This window comes from Carcharodon carcharias, chromosome 4 (assembly GCF_017639515.1).
Source record: "Carcharodon carcharias isolate sCarCar2 chromosome 4, sCarCar2.pri, whole genome shotgun sequence".
Taxonomy (NCBI): Eukaryota; Metazoa; Chordata; class Chondrichthyes; order Lamniformes; family Lamnidae; genus Carcharodon; species Carcharodon carcharias.
The window spans coordinates 193,289,946-193,311,561 of NC_054470.1; the positions used below are offsets into that span (position 1 = coordinate 193,289,946).

At 46.3% G+C, this 21,616-nt stretch overlaps 1 protein-coding gene across 4 annotated transcripts in view; it reads left to right on the forward strand.

The window, feature by feature from the left end:
• The first annotated feature begins 8,456 nt into the window (after positions 1-8,456).
• Positions 8,457-21,616, forward strand: part of znf131 (zinc finger protein 131) — a 30,711-nt gene continuing 17,551 nt past the window's right edge. For 2 of the 4 annotated variants that reach the window (XM_041186924.1, XM_041186927.1), the window contains exons 1-3: positions 8,457-8,584; positions 17,528-17,663; positions 19,845-19,946. In XM_041186924.1, coding sequence (XP_041042858.1) covers positions 17,537-17,663; positions 19,845-19,946 — 229 coding nt within the window. In that variant the 5' untranslated portion in view covers positions 8,457-8,584; positions 17,528-17,536. Of the gene's footprint in view, positions 8,585-8,976; positions 8,997-17,527; positions 17,664-19,844; positions 19,947-21,616 lie in introns of those variants that run through there. The other 2 variants (XM_041186925.1, XM_041186926.1) reach the window with 2 other exon arrangements.

The following is a 21,616-nucleotide window of genomic DNA, read 5'->3' on the forward strand; positions in this document are numbered from 1 at the left end:
AGCCTATTTCGATCCCTTCTCCCCACCCCACCCCCACTAGAATCATCTGTCAATTGCTCATCCTGCTTTCTACCCTTAATGTCACCATTAGCACATCCTTTAGCTAATATCACCACTGTCAACACCCCTTTGTCCCTTTGTTTATGACATCTTTGGCAAGATCTTCTATGCCTCCACCTATCACTAGCCCTCAATCCAGCTCCACCTGTCCCACCCCCTCAAACAGCTTATACTTCATCTCATTTCTATTTTTCTTTAGTTCTGATGAAGAGTCACCCGGACTCGAAACGTTAACTCTGTCTTCCTCTCCGCAGATGCTGTCAGACCTGCTGAGTTTTTCCAGCTATGATTATCCTGGAGTCTCCAGGAACTGAAGATCAATCTCCAGGATACCGCTGTGGGTGGAGAAAAATCATTGGGACAATAAAAAAGATTGCATTTTTTGTCATTTTCTTTCAAAATTTCTCTTTACCAGATATAAAAATAAATAGTCGTTTGGTAGAAGCTACATATCTCAATACACAGGGCCCTGATCTTTGAAGACAGAAAGAACATGAACACACATTGCACCCTTTTCAACTGAACAAAGTAGGCGACAGCCATTCTCTGGTTCATTCCCCAGGGCAATGCCTTGACCAATCAGAGCCAACCTGCTTGGTTTGAATTCAAATAAAGCTCAGGAGTTAACTGTCATCAGTTAACTGATGCATTCTCCATGGCAACACCTCTAATAATCAGCATCCACTTGCCAACCAATCAGCGCTCTCTATTTGTGCAGTATAAATTGTTGTTCCCTTTACACTTGATATCCTTGTGAATTGTCCTCTTGAGAGCGCAGGATGAAAAGTTTCAACAAAATGCGTTTTTTTTCAGCAATACTCAAGATATAAAAATATTGAAAATGGGGGCAAATGTTTGGCAGACAATCAGGCAACATCCAATCGGGTATTGAGTCTTTTTTGCTTTCTAATTGGCATAGGAAGGCAGTACATCAGAAAGATGGATGTGTTGGCCAACTAATGGCTGGGGTGTGGGGGGCAGGTCAAGTGTTGAAACCTCCAGGAATACATTTGATTACAGTTAGTAATCTTACACTCTCAGTGCTTTCCAGATCCCAGCCATTTGCTGCGTGAAAATGTTTCTTCTTTTGTCTCAGAGGGAAAATAGAGTAAAACATGTAAATGACTGGTACCAGTTAAACTTATCTGAACTGGTCCTGTATACCTGAAATTGGAACTGCAGTAGTAATGGTCAGTAATACTGCTTTCAGACTGGTTGTGACTATTTTGAACTGGGTTTCCCATCTGCTTTTACCAATTACTTTAAATTTGATCCTCTGGTTCTCCATCCTTCCAACAATGGGAACTATCTACTCTGTCCAAACTCCTCATGATTTTGAGCACTTTTATGAAATCTCCTCTCAACTTTCTCTTCTCTAAGGAAGACACTCTGCAATATATCTAGGTAACTAAAGTTCCTCATCCCTGAACCTATTCTCCTAAATCTTTTAAGCACCCTTTCTAAAGTCTTCATATCCTTCTTATAGCACAGTGCGGTGCCCAGAATGGGATGCAATATTCCAGTTGAGACCAAACCAATGTGAGACAAACCATAACTTCCTTCCTTTAAAAATAGAATCGAGATCTGCCTCACTTAGGCAAGAACTCTTTTACTTTTTTTCCGTTTTTGCCCTTTCTCTTCCGAATTTATTGATCTACCCTGAGGCACCTTCTTCTTCTTCTTAGGCAGTTCCCCCAGGATCGAAGGTGACTTGCTTCCATTCCAGTTCAATGGGTCCTGAGATGGCTGATAAGTACAAGGCCTGGTCTGCAGACTCTGCCAAGTGCAGGACAGCTGGGGCTCGAAGGGTCAGGAAGATAAGGTGTTTGAAGGTTTGTGCGCTCTGTCCGACGCCTTGACTTTCCGTCTACATGTTCACAACCAAGACACCAGCTACGTCATATATTAGCATATTGGGAAAGGTGGGTGGCATAGTGGTTTTGTCACTGGGCTAGTGTGCCAGAGACCCAGGGTAATGCTCTGGGTACCCGGGTTCGAATCCCACTCTGGCACAACGACAAAACCATTGCCGATTGTTGCAAAAACCCATCTAGTTCACTAATGCCCTTTAGAGAAGGAAATCTGCTGTCCTGGTCTGGCCTACATGTGACTCCAGACCTGCTGTAGTTGACTCTTAAATGCCCTCTGAACAATGGCAATTAGGGATGGGCAATATATGCTGGCCTAGCCAGTGATGCTCACATCCCATGAATGAATAAAAAAAAAATCTGTTAACTCTATACACTACACCTGCCCCCAAGTATATTATCCTAATTTTTAACAGCAACATGAAACTTTGACTTTAACTACTTACATTACATTTCTGTAACTCCCTTTTAACAACTACAGATTCTAGTCAACTCCAACTCCTACTTTTCCCCTCCTCAAGTCACATTCCAAGTCATATTCCGACAATATTCTTGGCCCTTAGGGAAGACATCTTGGACGTCAGGTAAAGATGGTAGATTTCCTTTCCGAAAGGGCGTTAGTGAACCAGAGGGGTTTTTACAACAATTGATGATGGTCACCATTACTGAGATGTAGACATGCAGTGAAAGTTGCCAAGGCAAAGCTCCAAAGAAAGGCTTGGAAGCTGAAGGCAGAAATTTAAAATTCCTCACCGCAGCAGAATACCATGGGATTTCTTGGAAGTCCAGCTTCAGTTCCTTTAGTGCAGAGTCAGCAGACCTGACAAGGCTAGGTCTAAACCAAGTCCTGAGAAATGTTTGAGTAATTCACTGATCAGAAATTGAAGTTGAAAAGCACCATCAGGAAAACCAGATTCCCGAGTCGCTGCCTGAACACCAAAACCGTTAAGTGGGGGTAAACCTTTTGTCTTCAAACAAATGGTGACACCATCTTGAATTTCAGCAACTTCTTAAAGCCAAACCTACACTTTAACATTTTTTAACCACGGGTCAGAGACCCACTCTTCCAAATCAGTGTGGACTTATCCCTGGCCCACATCAATCACATCACTGGGGCCTTTGGGGAAAAAGATTCTTTAGATATACTATTGCTTCAGGTGTGGATAAAAAGACAGAAGCTCGACAAGTTAACACACTTTTTTATTTGGTTAGCCCAATAGCGGACGACATTATTGCTTGAGAACGAATTAACAAATCATCCTCTAAATTTGAAGAAGTACCAATATCATTTGATGTTTATTTTAACCTAACAAGTAATAAAGTCATTCAAAGGGCTAAATTTAATAAGTGTGTCCAGCAGCCATGAGAACCTGTCAACTCATTTGTTAATGATCTGTACAGGGTGGCTGAAGGCTGCGAATACAGGGCACTAAAATATGAACTTATCAGGGATAGAATAGTTGTAGGAATAGTGGACGACACACTCTCAGGCACGCTGCAAACGAAGGAAGATATAACTCTCGAGAAAGCTATCTAGCTTGCTAGGCAGTCTGAACTCCATGTGCAGCACAGGTCCATTTTAAGGGAAGAAAGTAAACCATGGTACAAAGGAAACCCCACAGTGCAAGTTAGTTAAACAGCACAGAAACAGGGACGCTCCAGGCCAAGGGAAGCAATACCTTAACCAACCAGTAGGGCGACCATGACAGCACTGTGCAGCAAAGCGCCCTCACAGGCGAGATCAATGTCCTGCAATTTCAGCCCAATGCTTTCAATGTAACAGAATTGGCACTTTGGCAGACTGTGCAAGGTCAAAATATCGAAATGCACAGAAGACCCACAGACAATTCATGAAGTCGAGACTGCACATCAAGAGGAGACACGGCCATGCTTCTTGGGTGAGGTCAAAGATCCAGGATTTTTGTGTTGGAATGTGGACATTCAGTTAACAGCCACCTCACAAACTTTAAATTGGACAAGGGAGACAGTGTTACTGTCCTATCGGACAAAGAACCATGGCTCAGAGACCTCTGGCTTCGAACAACAGACACACCACTGTATGGGCCCGAAGGAGTCCGACTTCCAGTCATAGGCATGATACTAGAACCACTAAGGTATGGCGGCAAACAAATCATCGTAACCAGTCTTTTTCTCTCTTGAACAGAGATGCCTGTGTAGCCCTGAAACTCCTCAAAAAGACAGACGATGTCAAGACAGCAACTTTGTAAATTATACAGAACTGCAAGTAGTTCTGAGAGCTCAAACAAGAAAGAATATTGTTCCGGACGGAGGGAGAGGGGAAAACTGAACTCTACTTTTCTCACCGTATGTCGGTAAGCAGGGATGTTTTAAGTTTTGAAACAGACTGTGTCATGTTTCCCCAAACCCTGTTTGTGAAGAGAATTTTAAAGTGACTCACAGCAAACTCTCTTTAGGGTTAAATCAGAAGTATTGTTTATTCATATATTCAAACCTGGGGATGGCCGTTACACACACACACACACACACACACACACACACACACACACACACGTTGGGAAAAATGGCTTTACAACCAGCAATAGCTTCAAACAAAAAAGACTAAAGATATGGAAATGAATTCACATGAATGTCAGAGTCCAGTGAGGGTTCCTTCATGTAGGAGTTAAAGTTCAGGGGGGGGTTCAGCTCGCTGAAAGCAGGAGTTGCCAAAATTCCTTCAGAGTGGGTGATGATGCAGCAAGATGAGGTTGATATACAGAGACTTGGTCCACCATACAGGCGATCGCAGGGACCTTCCAGAGAACGGGGCTTTGAGGAGGTTTAGACTTGAGGCAAGTTTTGTTGTCAGACTGAACTGTCTTCTCTCTTTGCAGACCAGGTTTGTCCACTTTCATTACAGGTGCTGGAAAGCCCTCATTGGTGAGACCAGCCGACCACTCAGGTGGTTACCACAATGCCTGCAGTGGAGGATAGACAAGAGAGCAACCAACAACCAGAAAAGCCTCAATCTCCAGCTGCAACAACTGTTGATGAGGTCAACACTGCAACCACGGAGCAAACACTGCAATTCCCAGTCTGCATGACAGTGCCACAGAAGATGCTGGAACAAATTAGCAGCCGTCCATTGCTGTCAGCACACCACACAGCCAAACGCAATGGTGAGATTGCTGAAAAGAAAAACCACATCCTCAAAACAGGAAAGGCCATCTTCAGTTACAGGGGACATCGCAGTGACTCACACAGTGAAAAAGGAAAAATCGACATGGAGACGATGTGACGAAATTTTCATTACATTTTTCTGGTTTATTGTGAAGTAGGTTTACGGGGTTAAGTATAGTTGGGTCTGTGCGTGATTTAACTACGTTTGGAGTCAAGTAGACTGCAAGCTTGAAATCATCAGAAGAAGCTAGGTGTAGAAATGTGCTCGACATGCTACTGAATAAATATGGATGCTGTTTGAACATGTTAAGGTGTGAAGGGAACTTGCATTTTTAGATAAATGAAGGATAGTTTGTGTTTCAATGGGATCTTAATCTGTTTACAACTAGCCAGATAAGCAAGGCTAAGGAGTGTTTATTTTTCGCACAGGTTACTGACAATATTGGCAACATGAAAGTTTTTATATTATGAGGAAGATACAGTTTCAAAGACATATGGAACATTAAAATTTACATATTAGAGACAGAGAAACATAGATGCAGGAGAATGAAAGACTATGTAAGGAAGGCCATGTAAGGTCTAACAGGAGTGTGTGAAACAGCCTTCAAGAAGCCTCCAGCCATTTGTCTGCTATGAAAAGTAACTGAAGTTGGAGAAAAACCATTTGGAATTCCACTGACAAGTGAGTACTGTGTTAACTTGCTGGGTTTGTTTTAAATCTAAAATCTATTTTGGACTGTTGCCTTAAAGGTGGTGTGTAACTGGGAGTCAGGTCAATTAGGGATTTTGAGATTTGTTATAGTATTAAGCAATTGTAGTCTTATATATGTGTTTGAAATCCTTTATTTTATAAATAAATATTTTCAATCAATTTAAAAAATCTCTAAGGATCTTGGTGGACTCATTACATCTGAACTCAGTGCACACATTTCCTCGTAATAAATACAAATTGCAAAATCGTTGTGATAGCGCGCCAAGTTTCCCTTATGGACTTGGTCCGCTTGGCACACATCATCTGTCATGTCATAACAACAAACAAAATGTTTGTCCACTCCGGAAATCAACAACCACCTATCACCACAACTGCCAAAATCGACAAAGAACAAAGAAAAGCAATGGGAAAAGAGGATGAAAAGATACCCAGGTGCCAGAACAACCTTGAAATGAACAGAGTTTACCATCAATAACAGAGCATACCACTCCTCTGACAGCAGTGTGAATGAGATATGGAAGGGTTAGAAGGCCTCCAGACCACCTGAACCTATAAACTCAGAGACCTGAAAGGGGAAAGGTGGGGTAGTAATAATAATGTAAATACATGGGATAAACTAGAATAACCTGAAAAAGACATTGGATAATGACTTGGGAGGAGGTATAATGTAAGGGTTGGCATATATAGGGTTAATATGGGACTAAGTACATTATTGTTCACACAGTGATGTGGGAGCACATGACCCACACTTAGGGGTCAGTCCAGGGTTGAACAGAGTTGTGTGCATAAGAAAGCATGGATCCATGCTTTCTAGACAGCTCCTAGACTGAACCTTATATTGTACATGTCTACATGGTTCTCTTGGTTAATAAATACATAGTTAACCTACTGCGAAGACTACATTAAAACCAACCAAAAAATAACCAATGCCCTAAAATAATTCAAATGCAATTATATCTTTTCTTAAGTAATGAGGCTAAAAGTATACCCCAGATGTGGTCTTACCAATTCCCTGTACACTGTAGCGTAACGCTCCTCCTACTATACTCCCATTCCCCCTGCAATAAATGGCAACATTCCATTTGTCTTCCAAATCACTTGCTGTACCTGCGTACCAAATTTTTGTGATTCATGTACCAGGATATCCTGATCCTGCAGAGTTTTGCAGATTAGATTATCGATCCTCTGAGAGAAGAAATTCCTCATCATCTCCCTCTTAAAGGGGAAGCCCTTTATGTTTAAACTGCTCTCTAGTTCTAGACTCTGCTTTCAATAAGATCACCTCTCATTCTTCTAAACTCCAATGAGCATAGGCCCAACCTGCTCAACCTTTCCTCAGAAGACAACCCCTTCATCCTGAGCAATCGGCCTTGTGAACACTCACTGAACTGCTTCCAATACAAGTATAACCCTGCCTAAGGAGGCCAAAACTGTACACAGTACTCTAGGCGTGGGTTCCCCAATGTCCCATGCAAATGTAGCAGTTTGACCAACTCTCGAGAAAAAGGTAGAGGACATTTTGGCATGTGGAACCATAGAAGTTGGGGGGGGGGGGGGTTGGTGGTGGGACAGTGGGGGAGGGGTGCTGCCAGGCCGTAGGAGCAGGCGAGCAGAAGGAGGGGTGCGTACCGCACACGCGTGCAGAAATTAGAGATCTTCGGAAACAGGGAAGGGGAAACTGACGGCCAGTCTCCAGAAGATGCTTCAAAGATACGGGATAACCAAATATACAGCAGCCAACAATCCGGCACGCAGGATGGCAGCCTTAATTACAGGACAGTTCCTTAAAATCCAGGGTGGTTGGTCACTCCGATTTGTAGCAAGATTTCCCTACTTTTGTACTCCACCCCTCTTGCAATAAAGCCCATCATTCCATTTGCCTTCCTAATTGATTGCCGAACATTTCATGATTCATGTACAAGGGCACCCAGATCCCTGTAGCGAGGCATTCTGAAGCCGCCCTCTGTTTAAGCAACGTCCTGGTTTTCTACTTCCCCTGTCGGAACGTGGACAACCTCACACCGTTTCCAACATTGCACCGAGGAGGCGTCAGGAGGAAGAAAGGATCGAGGACGAGAGGGCGCAGATTAAAGCGACTGGCAAAAGAAGCAAAAGCGACAGGGGGGGGAAACTGTTTCGCGCAGCGCGTGGTTAAAGGCCTGGAGTGCGCTGCCGGAGAGCGCGGTGGTGGGGTGGGGGGAGCAGGGTTAGGCGGCGGGGAGGAGGGCACCGGGTGAGCCGGCGCGACGCGCGACGGGCTGAACGGCCTCCTTCTGTGCTGCGAAACAATTCTGTGACTCCTATGCTCCGTCTGCCAAATCTTTGTCCGCTCACTCAACTTAGATCTTTCACTCTTTGCAGAGTCTTTGTATCCTCCTCACAACTACCTGTCCCCTAGGTGTCGGGGGGGGAGGGGAGAAAGGAGCATTCCTTCAGCATCTACCCTCTCAAGACTTTCTTTTATATTCTTTCACCGCGGGGGGGGGGGGGGGGGGGATATTGCCCATCCCTAACTGCCCTTGAGAGGGTCAATGTCATTTGATTTAAAAAAAACACCCTCTGAACGTGGCGGTGCTGTGGAAAGGTAGGCCCCGTTACCCCGGTAACCAACCAGCCGCGTCCTCCCGGGTTGCCAGGGTGAAAGGTCAGGCCGCGGGGGCTGCCGGGAATGCGAGGCCTCCCCAGCGTTGCGGAGCCGGGAGCGGCGGGAGGCACCGGGAGCGGCGGAGCGCGCGGCTCGGCTCGGCTCGGCTCAGCTCGGCTTACAGGGCAAATCCCGGCGGGGGAAGGTCAAGACAGGCGGGTGAGGAGAATAAAAGAGCGGGATTTGTTTCGAAATGCGCGATTTGATGACGTAACGGCTGTCAACAGTCGCCGTCGCCCCCGTCAGGGCGGGAAATGCCGCCGGCTGCTTTAAAAGACACGGTTCCGAGGTGGAGTAATTCCCAGAGGGCGCCGCCTCTCTTTACCCCTGTTCCCCGCTGTATGTCAGACATTCCGGTCGGCCTCCGTGCGGGATCACGTGCTCCTTTTTTTTCTCTCGTTCGACGATCTCTGGGTTTTACCTGTAGGTCAAGGCCTACATGTAGGCCTTCCGGTACCGAGGCGGGCGAGTCAGTAACTCCGACCGGAAGTCGGGCGATGACTGACGTGAGATCCCCTCCTGCCATTGGTGGGTTGGGAGGTGATTGACGTGAGATCCCCTCCTGTCATTGGTGGGTTGGGAGGTGATTGCCGTGAGATCTCCTCCTGCCATTGGTGGGTTAGCAGATGATTGACATGAGACTCCTCACCTGCCATTGGTGGGTTGGGAGGTGATTAATGTGTGATCTCCTCTTGCCATTGGTGGGTTCGGAGGTGATTGATGTGAGATCCGTACAGTATCCTGGGCTTTATTAATAGGAGCATTGAGTCATGGAGTTATACAGCACAGAAAGAGGCCATTCGGCCCATTGGTTATTGACACCTCCGCTAAAGGGAAATGTTTCTTCCTATCTACCCCATCTATGCCCCTCAATTTTGTTTACCTCTATTAGATTCCCTCTCAGTCTTCTCTGCTCTAAGGAAAACATAGCTGAAACATTTAAAGGAGGGAAAATCCCAAGATATTCTATAAGTATTCTATATCAATGGGAAGAGGAGAACCAGGGAAAGAGTAGGGCCCATTAGGGAACAAGGGGGCAATCTATGGGTGGAACCAGAGGACATCGGTAGAGTGTTGAACGAATACTTCACATCCGTCTTTACCTAAGAGAATGAGGATGAAGGTATGGAACTCGGGGAGAGAGACTGCGAGGTTCTTAAGCAAATTGATATAGGGAGTGACAAGGTATTGGAGGTGTTGGCAGGCTTAAAAGTGGACAAATCTTCAGGTGCGGATGATTTGTGACCCAGGCTGCTGAGGGAGGCAAGGGAGGAGATCGCAGGGGCTCTGACCCATATTTTTAATTCCCCTCTGGCCACAGGGGAGGTGCTGGAGGACTGGAGAACAGCTAATGTGGTTCTGCTATTTAAGAAGGGTTGTAGAGACAAGCCAGGGAATTACAGGCCAGTGAGTCTCATGTCAGTGGTAGGGAAACTGTTGGAGAAAATTCTGAAGGAGAGAATCTATCTCCACTTGGGGAGCCAAGGTTTGATCAGGGATAGTCAGCATGGCTTTGTCAGAGGGAAGCCATGCCTAACAAATTTGATTGAATTCTTTGAGGAGGTGACCAGGTGTGTAGGTGAGGGTAGTGTAGTTGATGTAGTTTATATGAATTTCAGCAAAGCCTTTGACAAGGTCCCACATGGGAGACTTATAAAGAAGGCACATGCACATGGGACACAGGGTAATTTGATAAGGTGGATTCAAAATTGGCTTAGTTGTAGGGGACAGAGGGTGATGACAGAAGGATGCTTAAGTGACTGGAAGCCAGTGTCCAGTGGCGTACCACAGGGATCTGTGCTGGGTCCCCTATTATTTGTCATTTATATAAACGACATAGATGAATATGTTGGGGGTAGGATTATTAGGTTTGTGGATGACACAAAGATTGGCCAGGTGGTTAACAGTGAGGTTGAGTGTCTTGGGCTACAGGAAGATATAGATGGGATGGTCAAATGGGCAGATAAGTGGCAGATGGAATTTAACCCTAAAAAGTGTGAGATGATACACTTGGGAAGGAGTAATTTGACAAGGAAGTATTCAATGAGCGGCATGACACTAGGAATTTCTGAGGAACAAAGGCGTGTGTGTCCATAGATTTCTGAAGGCAGAGGGGCATGTTAGTGGGGTGGTGAAAAAGGCATGTGGGACACTTGCCTTTATCAATCGAGGCATAGATTACAAAAGTAGGGAGGTCATGTTGGAGTTGTATAGAACCTTGGTGAGGCCACAGCTGGAGTATTGTGTGCAGTTCTGGTTGCCACATTATAGGAAGGATGTGATTGCACTGGAGGGGGTGCAGAGGAGATTCACCAGGATGTTGCCTGGGATGAAACATTTAAGTTATGAAGAGAGATTGGATTGACTTGGGTTGTTTTCATTGGAGCTGAGAAGACTGAGGGGCGACCTGTTCGAGGTGTACACGATGATGAGGGGCATGGACAGGGTGGATAGGGAGCAGCTGTTCCCCTTAGTTGAAGGGTCAGTCACGAGGTGACACAAGTTCAATGTGAGGGGCAGGAAGTTTAGGGGGGATGTGAGGAAAAACTTTTTTACCCGGAGGATGGCGACAGTCTGGAATGCACTGCCTGGGAGGGTGGTGGAGGCGGGTTGCCTCACATCCTTTAAAAAGTACCTGGATGAGCACTTGGCAAGTGTTGGTAAATGGGATTAGGTAGGTAGATCAGGTGTTTCTCATGTGTTGGTGCAGACTCGATGAGCCGAAGGACCTCTTCTGCACTCTGATTCTGAAACACTCCAGCCCAGGCAACATCCTGGTGAATCTCCTCTGCACCCTCTCCAGTGCAGTCACATCCTTCCTATAATGTGGCAACCAGAACTGCACACAGTACTCCTGTGGCCTAACTAGCATTTTATACAGTTCCAGCATAACCTCCCTGCTCTTATATTGTATGCCTCGGCTAGTAAAAGCAAGTATTCCATATGCCTTCTTAAGCACCTTATCTACATGCTCTGGTACCTTCAGGCATCTATGGACATGTACACCAAGGTCCCTCTGACCCCTATATTCTAGAGCTTCTGCTGTTTTCAGCCCCCTGTGTCTGCTATAAGCCTCTTTTTTTCTTATCCAATCCTCTATATCCCTTGACATCCAGGATTCCCTAGTCTTGTTGGTCCGACCCCTCACCTTTACGGGAACATGTTGTCCCTGAATTCTCACTATTTCCTTTTTGAAATGACTCCCGCTGGTCTGATGTAGACTTTCCTACAAGTAGCTGCTCCCTGTCCACTTTGGCCAGAAACAAAAACAGAAAAACTCAGCAGGTCTAACAGCATCTACGGAGAGAAAAACAGAGTTAACGTTTCAAGTCCGTATGACACATCTGCAGAGCTCTGGCTTTGGCCTGATCTTGTCTTATCATATTGAAATCAGCCTTTTCCCAATTCAGGACCTTCATTTCCAGTCCATCTTTGTCCTTTTCCATAACTACCTTAAATCTTAGAGTTATATGGTTGCTATGCCCGAAATGCTTCCCCACTGACACCTCTACCATTTGCCTGGAGTACAAGAGTAAGGAGGTTACGTTGAACTTGTATAAGCCACAAGTCCAATCTCAGCTGGAGTATTGCATTCGGTTTGGATCTTCATATTTTTGGAAAGATGTGAAGGCATTGGAGAGGGTGCAGAAAAAATTCACGAGAATGGTTCCAGGGATGAGGAACTTCAGTTATGTAGATAGATAGGAGAAGTTAGGACTGTTTTCTTTGGAGAAGAGAAGATTGAGAGGAAATTTATTAGAGGTATTCAAACTTATGAGGGGCCTGTGCAGAGTAGATGGGGAGAAAATGTTCCCACTCGTGAAAGGATCAAGAGCCAGAGAACAGATTTAAAGTAATTGGCAAAAGTGATATGAGAAAAAGGTTTTTCATGCAGGGTCTGGAATAGGTTCTTGATTGATAAGGGGATCAAAGGTTACGGGGAGAATGGGGTTGAGAAACTTATCGATAAAAACAAAAAACTGTGGATGCTGGAAATCCAAAACAAAAACAGAATTACCTGGAAAAACTCAGCAGGTCCGGCAGCATCGGCGGAGAAGAAAAGAGTTGACGTTTCGAGTCCTTATGACCCTTCAACAGAACTGAGTGAATATTAGGAAAGGGGTGAAATATAAGCTGGTTTAAGGTGGGGGTGGGGGGGGGAGTGGTGGAGGGGGGAGAAGTGCCGGGGGTGGGGGGTGTGGTTGTAGAGACAAGCAAGCAGTGACAGGAGCAGATAATCAAAAGATGTCACAGACAAAGGAACACAGAGGTGTTGAAGGTGGTGATATTATCTAAATGAATGTGCTAATTAAGCATGGATAATCTATTAAATGATAGATTATCCATGCTTAATTAGCACATTTGTTTGGATAATATCATCACATTCAACACCTCTTTGTTCCTTTGTCTGTGACATCTTTTGATTATCTGCTCCTGTCACTGCTTGCTTGTCTCTACAACCACACCACCCCCCCCAACTTCTCCACCCCCCCCGCCCCCACCTTAAACCAGCTTATATTTCACCCCTCTCCTAATATTCACTCAGTTCTGTTGAAGGGTCATGAGGACTCGAAACGTCAACTCTTTTCTTCTCCGCCGATGCTGCCGGACCTGCTGAGTTCTTCCAGGTAATTCTGTTTTTGTTTTTGAGAAACTTATCAGCCATGACTGAATGATGGAGCAGACTCGATGGGCCGAATGGCCTAATTTCTGCTCCTATGTCTTATGCACTGCCTGAGAGTGTGCTGGAGGCAGGTTCAAATTAAGTATTCAAAAGGGAATTAGAGTGTTTTCTGAAAAGGAAGAATGTGCAGGGTTACAGGGAAAAGGTGGGGGAATGGCACTAGGTGAGTTATTGATCCAGTGAGTTACTGATTCAGAGAGCTGGTGCAGACACAACGGGCTAAATGACTTCCTGCGGTGTATCAATTTTGTGAACCTGAAGTCCCTGCCTGCAAATGGTGGGTTGGAAGATGTTTGAAGGTTTCCAGCTCTATTGCAAATGGTGGATGGAGGGGTCTGATAACCAGATTGTGATATGAGCATATTAGAGCAAGGAGCCTGAAGCTTTGCGGAATCATTGTTAAAGTTTATAGTTGTTTCTGCGGGGTTGCACAGGTTGCTTCTCGTTTGTGTGATGAATGATGAAGGGATTGGACTGATTCGATGGAAGGAAATTGTTCTGATTGGCAGAAGGGTTGAGAAGCAGAGGATGCACATGTAAAGGCAATTAGAACTTGAATTTATTTAGTACCTTTAACATTGTGAGGGTACTTCACAGCAGCATTATAAAACCAAACAACGATTAACCAGGAGATTGAGGAACAGTTATGTAGGCAGATTTTGGAAATATGTAAAAGCAATAGGGTTGTTGTGGTGAGTGATTTTAACTTTCCCTATATTGAGTGGGAATCACTTAGTGCTAGGGGTTCGGATGGTGCAGAATTTATAAGGTGCATCCAGGAGGACTTCCTGAGACAATATGTAGATAGTCCAACTAGGGAAGGGGCAATACTGGACCTGGTATTAGAAAATGAACCCGGCCAGGTGGTCAAAGTTTCAGTAGGGGAGCATTTCAGGAAAAGTGACCATAATTCAGTAGGTTTCAAGGCACTGGTGGATAAGGATAACAGGAGTCCTCGGGTTAAGGTGCTTAACGGGGGGAAGGCTAATTATAACGATATTAGGCAGGAACTGAGGAATCTAGACTGGAGGCGGATGTTTGAGGGCAAATCAACAATTGACGTGGGGGGCTTTCAAACGTCAGTTGATAAGAATTCAGGACTGGCATGTTCCTGCTAGGATGAAGGATAAGCATGACAAGTTTCAGGAATCTTGGATAACGAAGGATATTATGAGATTAGTCAAAAAGAAAAGGGAAGCATTTGTAAGGGCTAGAAGGCTGGGAACAGATGAAGCCAGTGGAGAATATAAAGAAAGTAGGAAGAAACTTAAACAAGGAGTCAGGAGGACTAAAAGGGGTCATGAAAAGTCATTGGCAACCAGGATTAAGGAAAATCCCAAGGCCTTTTATACATATGTAAAAAGCAAGAGGGTAGCCAGGGAAAGGGTAGGCCCACTCAGGGACAGAGGTGGGAATCTGTGTGTGGAGCCAGAAGAACTGGGATAGATACTAAATGAATACTTCTCATCAGTATTCACCAAAGAGCAGGACTTAGCAGTCGATTTGTCTAGGGAAGAGTGTGTAGATGGCCTGGATCATGTTGAGATCAAAAAAGAGGAGGTGTTAGGCGTCTTGAAGAATATTAAGGTGGATAAGTCCCCAAGGACAGATGGGATATATCCCAGAGTACTGAGGGAGGCAAGGGAGGAGATTGCTGGAGCCTTGACAGAAATCTTTGTATCCTCACTTGCTATGGGTGAGGTCCCAGAGGACTGGAGAATGGCCAATGTTGTTCCATTGTTTAAGAAGGGTAGCAGGGATAATCCAGGAAATTACAGGCCAGTGAGCCTTACATCAGTGGTAGGGAAATTATTGGAGAAGGTTCTTCGTGACAGGATTTACTATCATTTGGAAGCAAATGGGTGTATTAGTGAGAGGCAGCATGGTTTTGTGAAGGGGAGGTCGTGTCTCACTAACTTGATCAAGTTTTTCGAGGAAGTGACAAAGATGATCGATGATGGAAGGGCAGTGGATGTTATATACATGGATTTCAGTAAGGCCTTTGACAAGGTCCCTCATGGCAGACTGGTACAGAAGGTAAAGTCGCACGGGATCAGAGGTGAGCTGGCAAGATGGATACAGAATTGGCTTGGTCATAGAAGACAGAGGGTAGCAGTGGAAGGGTGCTTTCCTGAATGGAGAGCTGTAACTAGAGTTCCACAGGGATCAGTGCTGGGACCTTTGCTGTTTGTAGTATATATAAATGATTTGGAGGAAAATGTAACTGGGCTAATTAGTAAGTTTGCAGATGACACGAAGGTTGGAGGAGTTGCAGGTAGTGAAGAGGATTGTCGAAGGATATAATGGGATATAGATCGGTTGGAGACTTGGGCGGAGAAATGGCAGATGGAGTTTAATCTGGACAAATGCGAGGTAATGCATTTTGGAAGGTCTAATACAGGCAGGAATTATACAGTAAATGGCAGAACCCTTAAGTGCATTGACGGGCAGAGGGATCTGGGTGTACAGGTCCTCAGGTCACTGAAAGTGGCAACGCAGGTGGATAAGGTAGTCAGGAAAGCATATAGCATGATTGTCTTCATTGGCAGGGGTATTGAGTATAAAAGCTGGGAAGTCATGCTGTAGCTGTATAGAACCTTGGTTAAGCCACACTTGGAATATTGCGTGCAATTCTGGTCACCACATTACCAGAAAGATATGGAGGCATTGGAGAGGGTGCAGAGGAGGTTTACCAGGATGCTGCCTGGTCTGGAAGTTATTAGCTATGAGGAGAGGTTGGAGAAACTCGGATTGTTCTCACTAGAGCGATGGAGATTGAGGGGCGACTTGATAGAAGTTTACAAAATTATGAGTGGCATGGACAGAGTAGATAGTCAGAAGCTTTTACCCAGGATGGAAGAGTCAATTACATGGGGACATAGATTTAAGGTGAGAGGAGAAAACTATAGAGGAGATGTGGGTGTTAAGTTTTTTACCCAGACGGTAGTGAGTGTCTGGAATTCGCTGCCAGAGGAGGTGGTGGAAGCAGGTATGATAGTGGTGTTTAAGAGGCAGCTTGACAAATACATGAATAGGATGGGAATAGAGGGATACGGACCCCGGAAGTGCAAAATGTTTTAGTTTGACGAGCAATATGATCGGCGCAGGCTTGGAGGGCCGAGGGGCCTGTTCCTGTGCTGTGCTTTTCTTTGTTCTTTGTTCTTGTACCAAACGGTCATATGACTAAAAGCTTGATGGAGGGGAGGGGGGGTGGGTGAGGGGATTGGTGGGGGAGAGAGGGGTATGTTTTAAGGAGTAAGAACAAAAAGTGCTGGAAAAACTCAGCAGGCCAGGCAGCACCTGTGGAGAGAAACGGTTAATATTTCAGATCGATGACCTTTAATCAGGGTGTTCTAAGTAGTGTCTTAAAGGAGGAGAGTCAGGTAGGGAGGCACTTCGACAACTTGGTCTTAGCAGCTGAAGTTGCGACTACTCATAGTGCAATGATTAAACTTTGGTTGCTGAAGTGGCCAGAATTAGAGGAACACAGATAACACACAGGGTGGTGGGTTTGGAGCAGATCACGGAGAAGGAGGGCAAGGCCATGGAAGGATTTGAAAAGAACGAATTAAGTCCGAGCTTACCTTTCCTCCTTTTCCCCCTCGCCCCACCCTCCCTCTCTTTGTCCATCCCCCCCCCGCCCCCCCACCTTTTCCCACACCCGCACCCCTCATGCCGTGTACCCTGTCCCCCTCCACCCCTTCACCCGCCTTGCTCCCACCGCCCCACCTCATTCCTGCCTCCCCCTCCCATCATGCCTTCCTCTCTCTTGTCGTGCCCCCCTCACTCCGGCTGCCCTCCCGCCACACCCCCCCCCCCCCATCCTTCATACTCGGTTACAAGATCAGCTCCTTTTGGCTGTTATGGTGCAGTGCCACACTCTGTGCTTTAAACCCCTCAGCCATTGGTGTAGTTCGGCCTGCTTTCTACATCAGGAAGAACATAAATTGGAATAAAAATAATGTAATGGGTGGAGGCAAAGAAGATGATGATATAGTGGTAATGTCACTGGGCTGGTAATCCAGAGGCCCAGGCTAATGCTCTGGGGACATGGGTTCAAATCCCACCACGGCAGCTGGCGGAATTTAATTAATAAAATCTGTAATATAAAGTTGGTTTCAGTAATGGTGACCGTGAAACAATCATCACTTTCATAAAAACCCATCTGGTCTTTAGGGAAGGAAATCTGCCACCCTTGTCTGGCCTGGCTTATATGTGACTCCAGACCCACAGCAATGTGGTTGACTCTTAACTGCCCTCTGAAATGGCCCTAGCAAGCCACTCAGTCCAAGGACAACGCAGGACTGGGCAACTGATGGTGGCCTTGCCAGTGACGCCCACATTCCATAGAGGAATAAAGGAAAAAAATATTGAATGGCATTTTAAACATAGGCTTGGATCTATGCTTTGTTTCCCAGTGATCTGAAATGGCGGCGGAGGAGGTGCTAGTGGACCATGTTCATGAGGTACCAAGTCACTACAAGGTGGTACTGGACAGACTGAATGAGCAGCGGCAGCAGGAGCAGTTCACCGACATCACTCTCATTGTGGACGGTCAGTATTCAGTACTTGCTTTTGGTGTGTTGTTTTTGCCTGTTGGAGAACCATGTTCTTTGAATTGGCGATGGAAAGTGGGTGGGTGGGGGGCGGTGGGTTTGGCGGGGTGAGGGAGGGGGCGGGGGGGTGCTTTGTCACTTACACCCCAGAAAGTAAGTAAAGCTACCCTCAAGTGCTGCGTCATTAAAAAAAAAAATCATCAAAACTATTCAACTGTTGAAAAATAGAGGGGATAGGAAGGACCTATTCCATTATCAGAGAGGTTGCTAATCAGATATAAAGTAATTGGTGGAATGATCAGAGGGGAGTGGAGGATTAATTTTTTCATCCAGAAGATGGTAAGGGTCTGGAACTCACTTCCTGAAAGGGTGGTGGAGACAGAAACCCTTTGTATTAAAAAAAATACCTAGCTTACAGCACTTCAGGTTCATACCTACGGTGGTACAGATTTGGGTGCAGCTCTTTTTGTTTTGAGCTGGCATAGACAGGATGGGTCAAATGGCCTCCTGTGCTGTAAATTTCCATGATTCTGTGAAAACCACATCAGCAGTAACTTGTATACTTTCCTTACCAACCAGCTTGGCTGAGATGGTGGCACTCTTGCTGCGAGGTCAGAGGTCATGAGTTCAAGCACGTGGTCCCCGGGGCAGCACTGAGTGAGTGCTGCATGGTTGGAGGTGCTGCCTCCTTACACTGAAGTTCAGTCTATCCAGGGTGATGTTAAAGGGTAGCAACCTTTCTTTGCTCCCAGCAATATCCCAAGAAAATTTGAATAAGGTCCAGGGCCCTGACCATTGTCCCCTTTAAGATTTAGTTGTTATGTATGGCCTGTTTTTCTTATTGCGTGGTCCCTTTTAAATGTTAAGCACGACCACATATATGTGTTATTTATCACAGAACAAGGTCTGTGCAGTACCTTTCAGACTGCTGTAAGGCCATGCACCTGCAGAGCTTAGCAAGGACATTGGCCTTCACTGAAAATTCACATATAGCCAGTACCACCAGAAACAAGCCAAATAGCTCAGAAAATACAGTCTGCTAATTTGAGCCCCTTCTTTCAATATACCATCCCTACCTTCCTCCCATTGCAGCTTTTAACACCTAGTGGAAGAGACAGACAGGACCCAGTGTAATGTATCACCTATCACCATTGCTCTGATGATGCAACGCCTACTCCCTCAGTCCTGCTCTGGGAGGTCGGCACCGATTACATGCTCAGGTCTGTGGAGACTGCAAACTGAGCCAAGTTAATGCTTGTCATTCACTCCTTTGGTATACATAGGATGTTGCTGCTGCTGAAAGGTGGCTGCATTTGTCTCCTTAAGTGCGGCTGTTCATTCGGTGAAGTAATGAGGTGCAAAATAAACGTATTTCTTTAAATTTTTGTCAACCTACTACTTGTTAGATTCCTCATTATTTTGACAGTCACTGCGGGGTCTAGTATTCCAAGAATATTCATTGTACTGCTGTGTGTGTCCTGTAGGACAAAATCACATGCGAGCTGCTATTTTAATGTATTAGTAAGAAAGGCTTACATTTATACAGCATCCGCAGTTTTTTGTTTTTATCTTTACATTTATACAGTATTGTTCATGACCTCAAGGTATCCCAAAGCTCTTTACAGCCACTTAAGTACTTTTGAAATGGAGTCAATGTTGCAGGTTGACTCTTGACTGCAGCAGTTCAATCACCACCAATCAGCCGTAGAACTTTGGTGAGGTCAGATGAGATCATCTGCTGCACTTCTTTTGATGACTGGATGTGATGACCATCTGTTTCAGTGAGGTTGGTTGAGGGATAAATATTGGCCAGCACGCCAGGGAGAACTCCCCCGGTCTTCTTCAAAAATAGAGCCAAGGAATCTTTTACATCCATCTGAGAGGGCAGACAGGGCAGCATCTCTGACAGTGCAGCAATCCCTCAGCACTGGAGCGTCAGCCAGGACTTTGCACCGAAACCTCTGGAGTGGGACTTTAACCCACAACCTTCTGACTCCAGGGAGAGAGTACTCCCCCTGAGCCGCAAGACATCACTATCTCCCACCAGCAGTGCCTAGTGAGCCACTTGTTTGTTGGTGACCCAGAATGAATTTTGGCCTAGCCGGAACTTCCATGTCCAGAGAACAGTTTTTTTTTCCGTAAAATGAAAGGATTTATTTCTGCTCCTTTTATTCTGCAGGTCACCATTTCAAAGCCCACAAAGCTGTCCTTGCTGCCTGCAGTCAGTTCTTCTGCCGCTTTTTCCAGGATTTCAGGGAGGAGCCATTGGTTGAGATTGAAGGTGAGTTTTCTCAACGACAGCAACTACTTCACAGAGATCGGCTGAGCTGAAGAAGGCTATTTGGGCCTCGTGAATCTTCCCTGCTCTGAGATCCGAGATCCCACCCCACTCAGTTCAGCGTCCCCTTGAATGATTTCAGAGCTTTTGCACCCTGCCGTACCCAGGTATTGGTCAGTCTCTGTGTGGAATCTTGTGCCCTCCCCTGTGGCGCATTTTGTGCTGGGGACCCCACCACCTTCCCTCCTCCACCCCGATTAAGACTGGGGCAGGAAGGCCTGCGGATGGCTTTCCTGCTGTGCCCCAATTGAAGCCCTTAAGTGGGTAATTAATGTCCACTTAGTGGCTTGCTGGTGTTAATGCAGTGGTAGCTGGGAGGGGCTTGCAATAAGGGGAGTGTGACAAGGAAAGCCGTGTGGGGCTCTTTGCAGGCTCCCAGGGAAGTCCCTCATTCAAAGGCATTCAGTGTCCATTCGGGGGGCCAGGCATCAGGAGCAGGGAGCCCATTGAGACTCCTGCCCTTGATGCCAACCCTCCTCCTCTGAGACCTCCATCACTCACCTTTGGCCTGGGTCCCTTGGCGATCTGAGGCCCCTGGTGGGTGCCTTGCTGTCAGCAGCCAGGGGCCTCCCCTGGCGAGGCTACTGAGCACAGAAGACCTGCTGTCCTCTGGCCATCAAACACAGAGGGCGAGATCTTGTGGAGGCGACAGGAGTCTTGGCTGAAGAGCCAGCAAGATCCCTGTGTCACCTCTTTTCGGGAAAGCCCACTGCACCTTGTGCCACTCAGGGACTTGACTGGCCAGCGACCTGTCTTCCTCCGGGGCCAAGGACCCCTGAGGCAGAAGCCCCACCCCCCTGGCAACTGCTGGCCAATCAGACGCTGGCAGCTCTTCTCTACTCAGCAGTGTTACCGGGAGGCCGTGGCTGTTGCCTGTGTGTCACCCACCTGAGGCCTCGGATCGAGGAGGGACCCTGGCATAGGTTAGTGATGGTGGGACTGGGATCGCGGAGTGGGGGTGGGGTCACGGGAGAGGGGGGTCAGCAGCAAGGGCAGTTGGTGGATCTCAGCAGCTCCCCCTATTCCCGCTGCAGGGTCCGTTCACCAGTCCAGAATTTGTCATTTACCCCTTACACGCTAAACTAAAGGGGTTTGATAGGGCACATGGCGAGAAAATGTCCCCACTTGTGGGGGAATCCAGGCAAATAGTGTATTTGCATTTAAATGGAAGCTGGATAAACATAAGGGAGAAGGGAATAGAATCATATGCTGATAGTTAAGATGAGGTAGGGTGTGAGGAGCTGAATGGCCTGTTTTGTGTAGTATTCATGTATTTGTACATGTAGAGCTTAACAACAAACATGGCTTTTCACCAGGCGAGTGAGGGAAATTAGGCACTGAGCAGCGATTTGGGGGCATGACCGAGAGTAAGGTTGAAGAGGGAAGCGTTGACGTGTTTGGCATGATTTGGGATGCGTATCATGGTGTGTGGGAGGGAAATGGGGAGGGAATGATGGAGAAGTTGAGTCTGGAGATGGCGATTGTGCGGCTGAGGCTTTCTGCGGTTCTGGAGGTGCTAATTGTGCGACTTCCAGCCGCCAATTTTAGGCCAACTGAGAAGCATCTTAGCTGCTAATGCCCTGAAGCTTCCAGTCACCAATCCTGTGCTCACT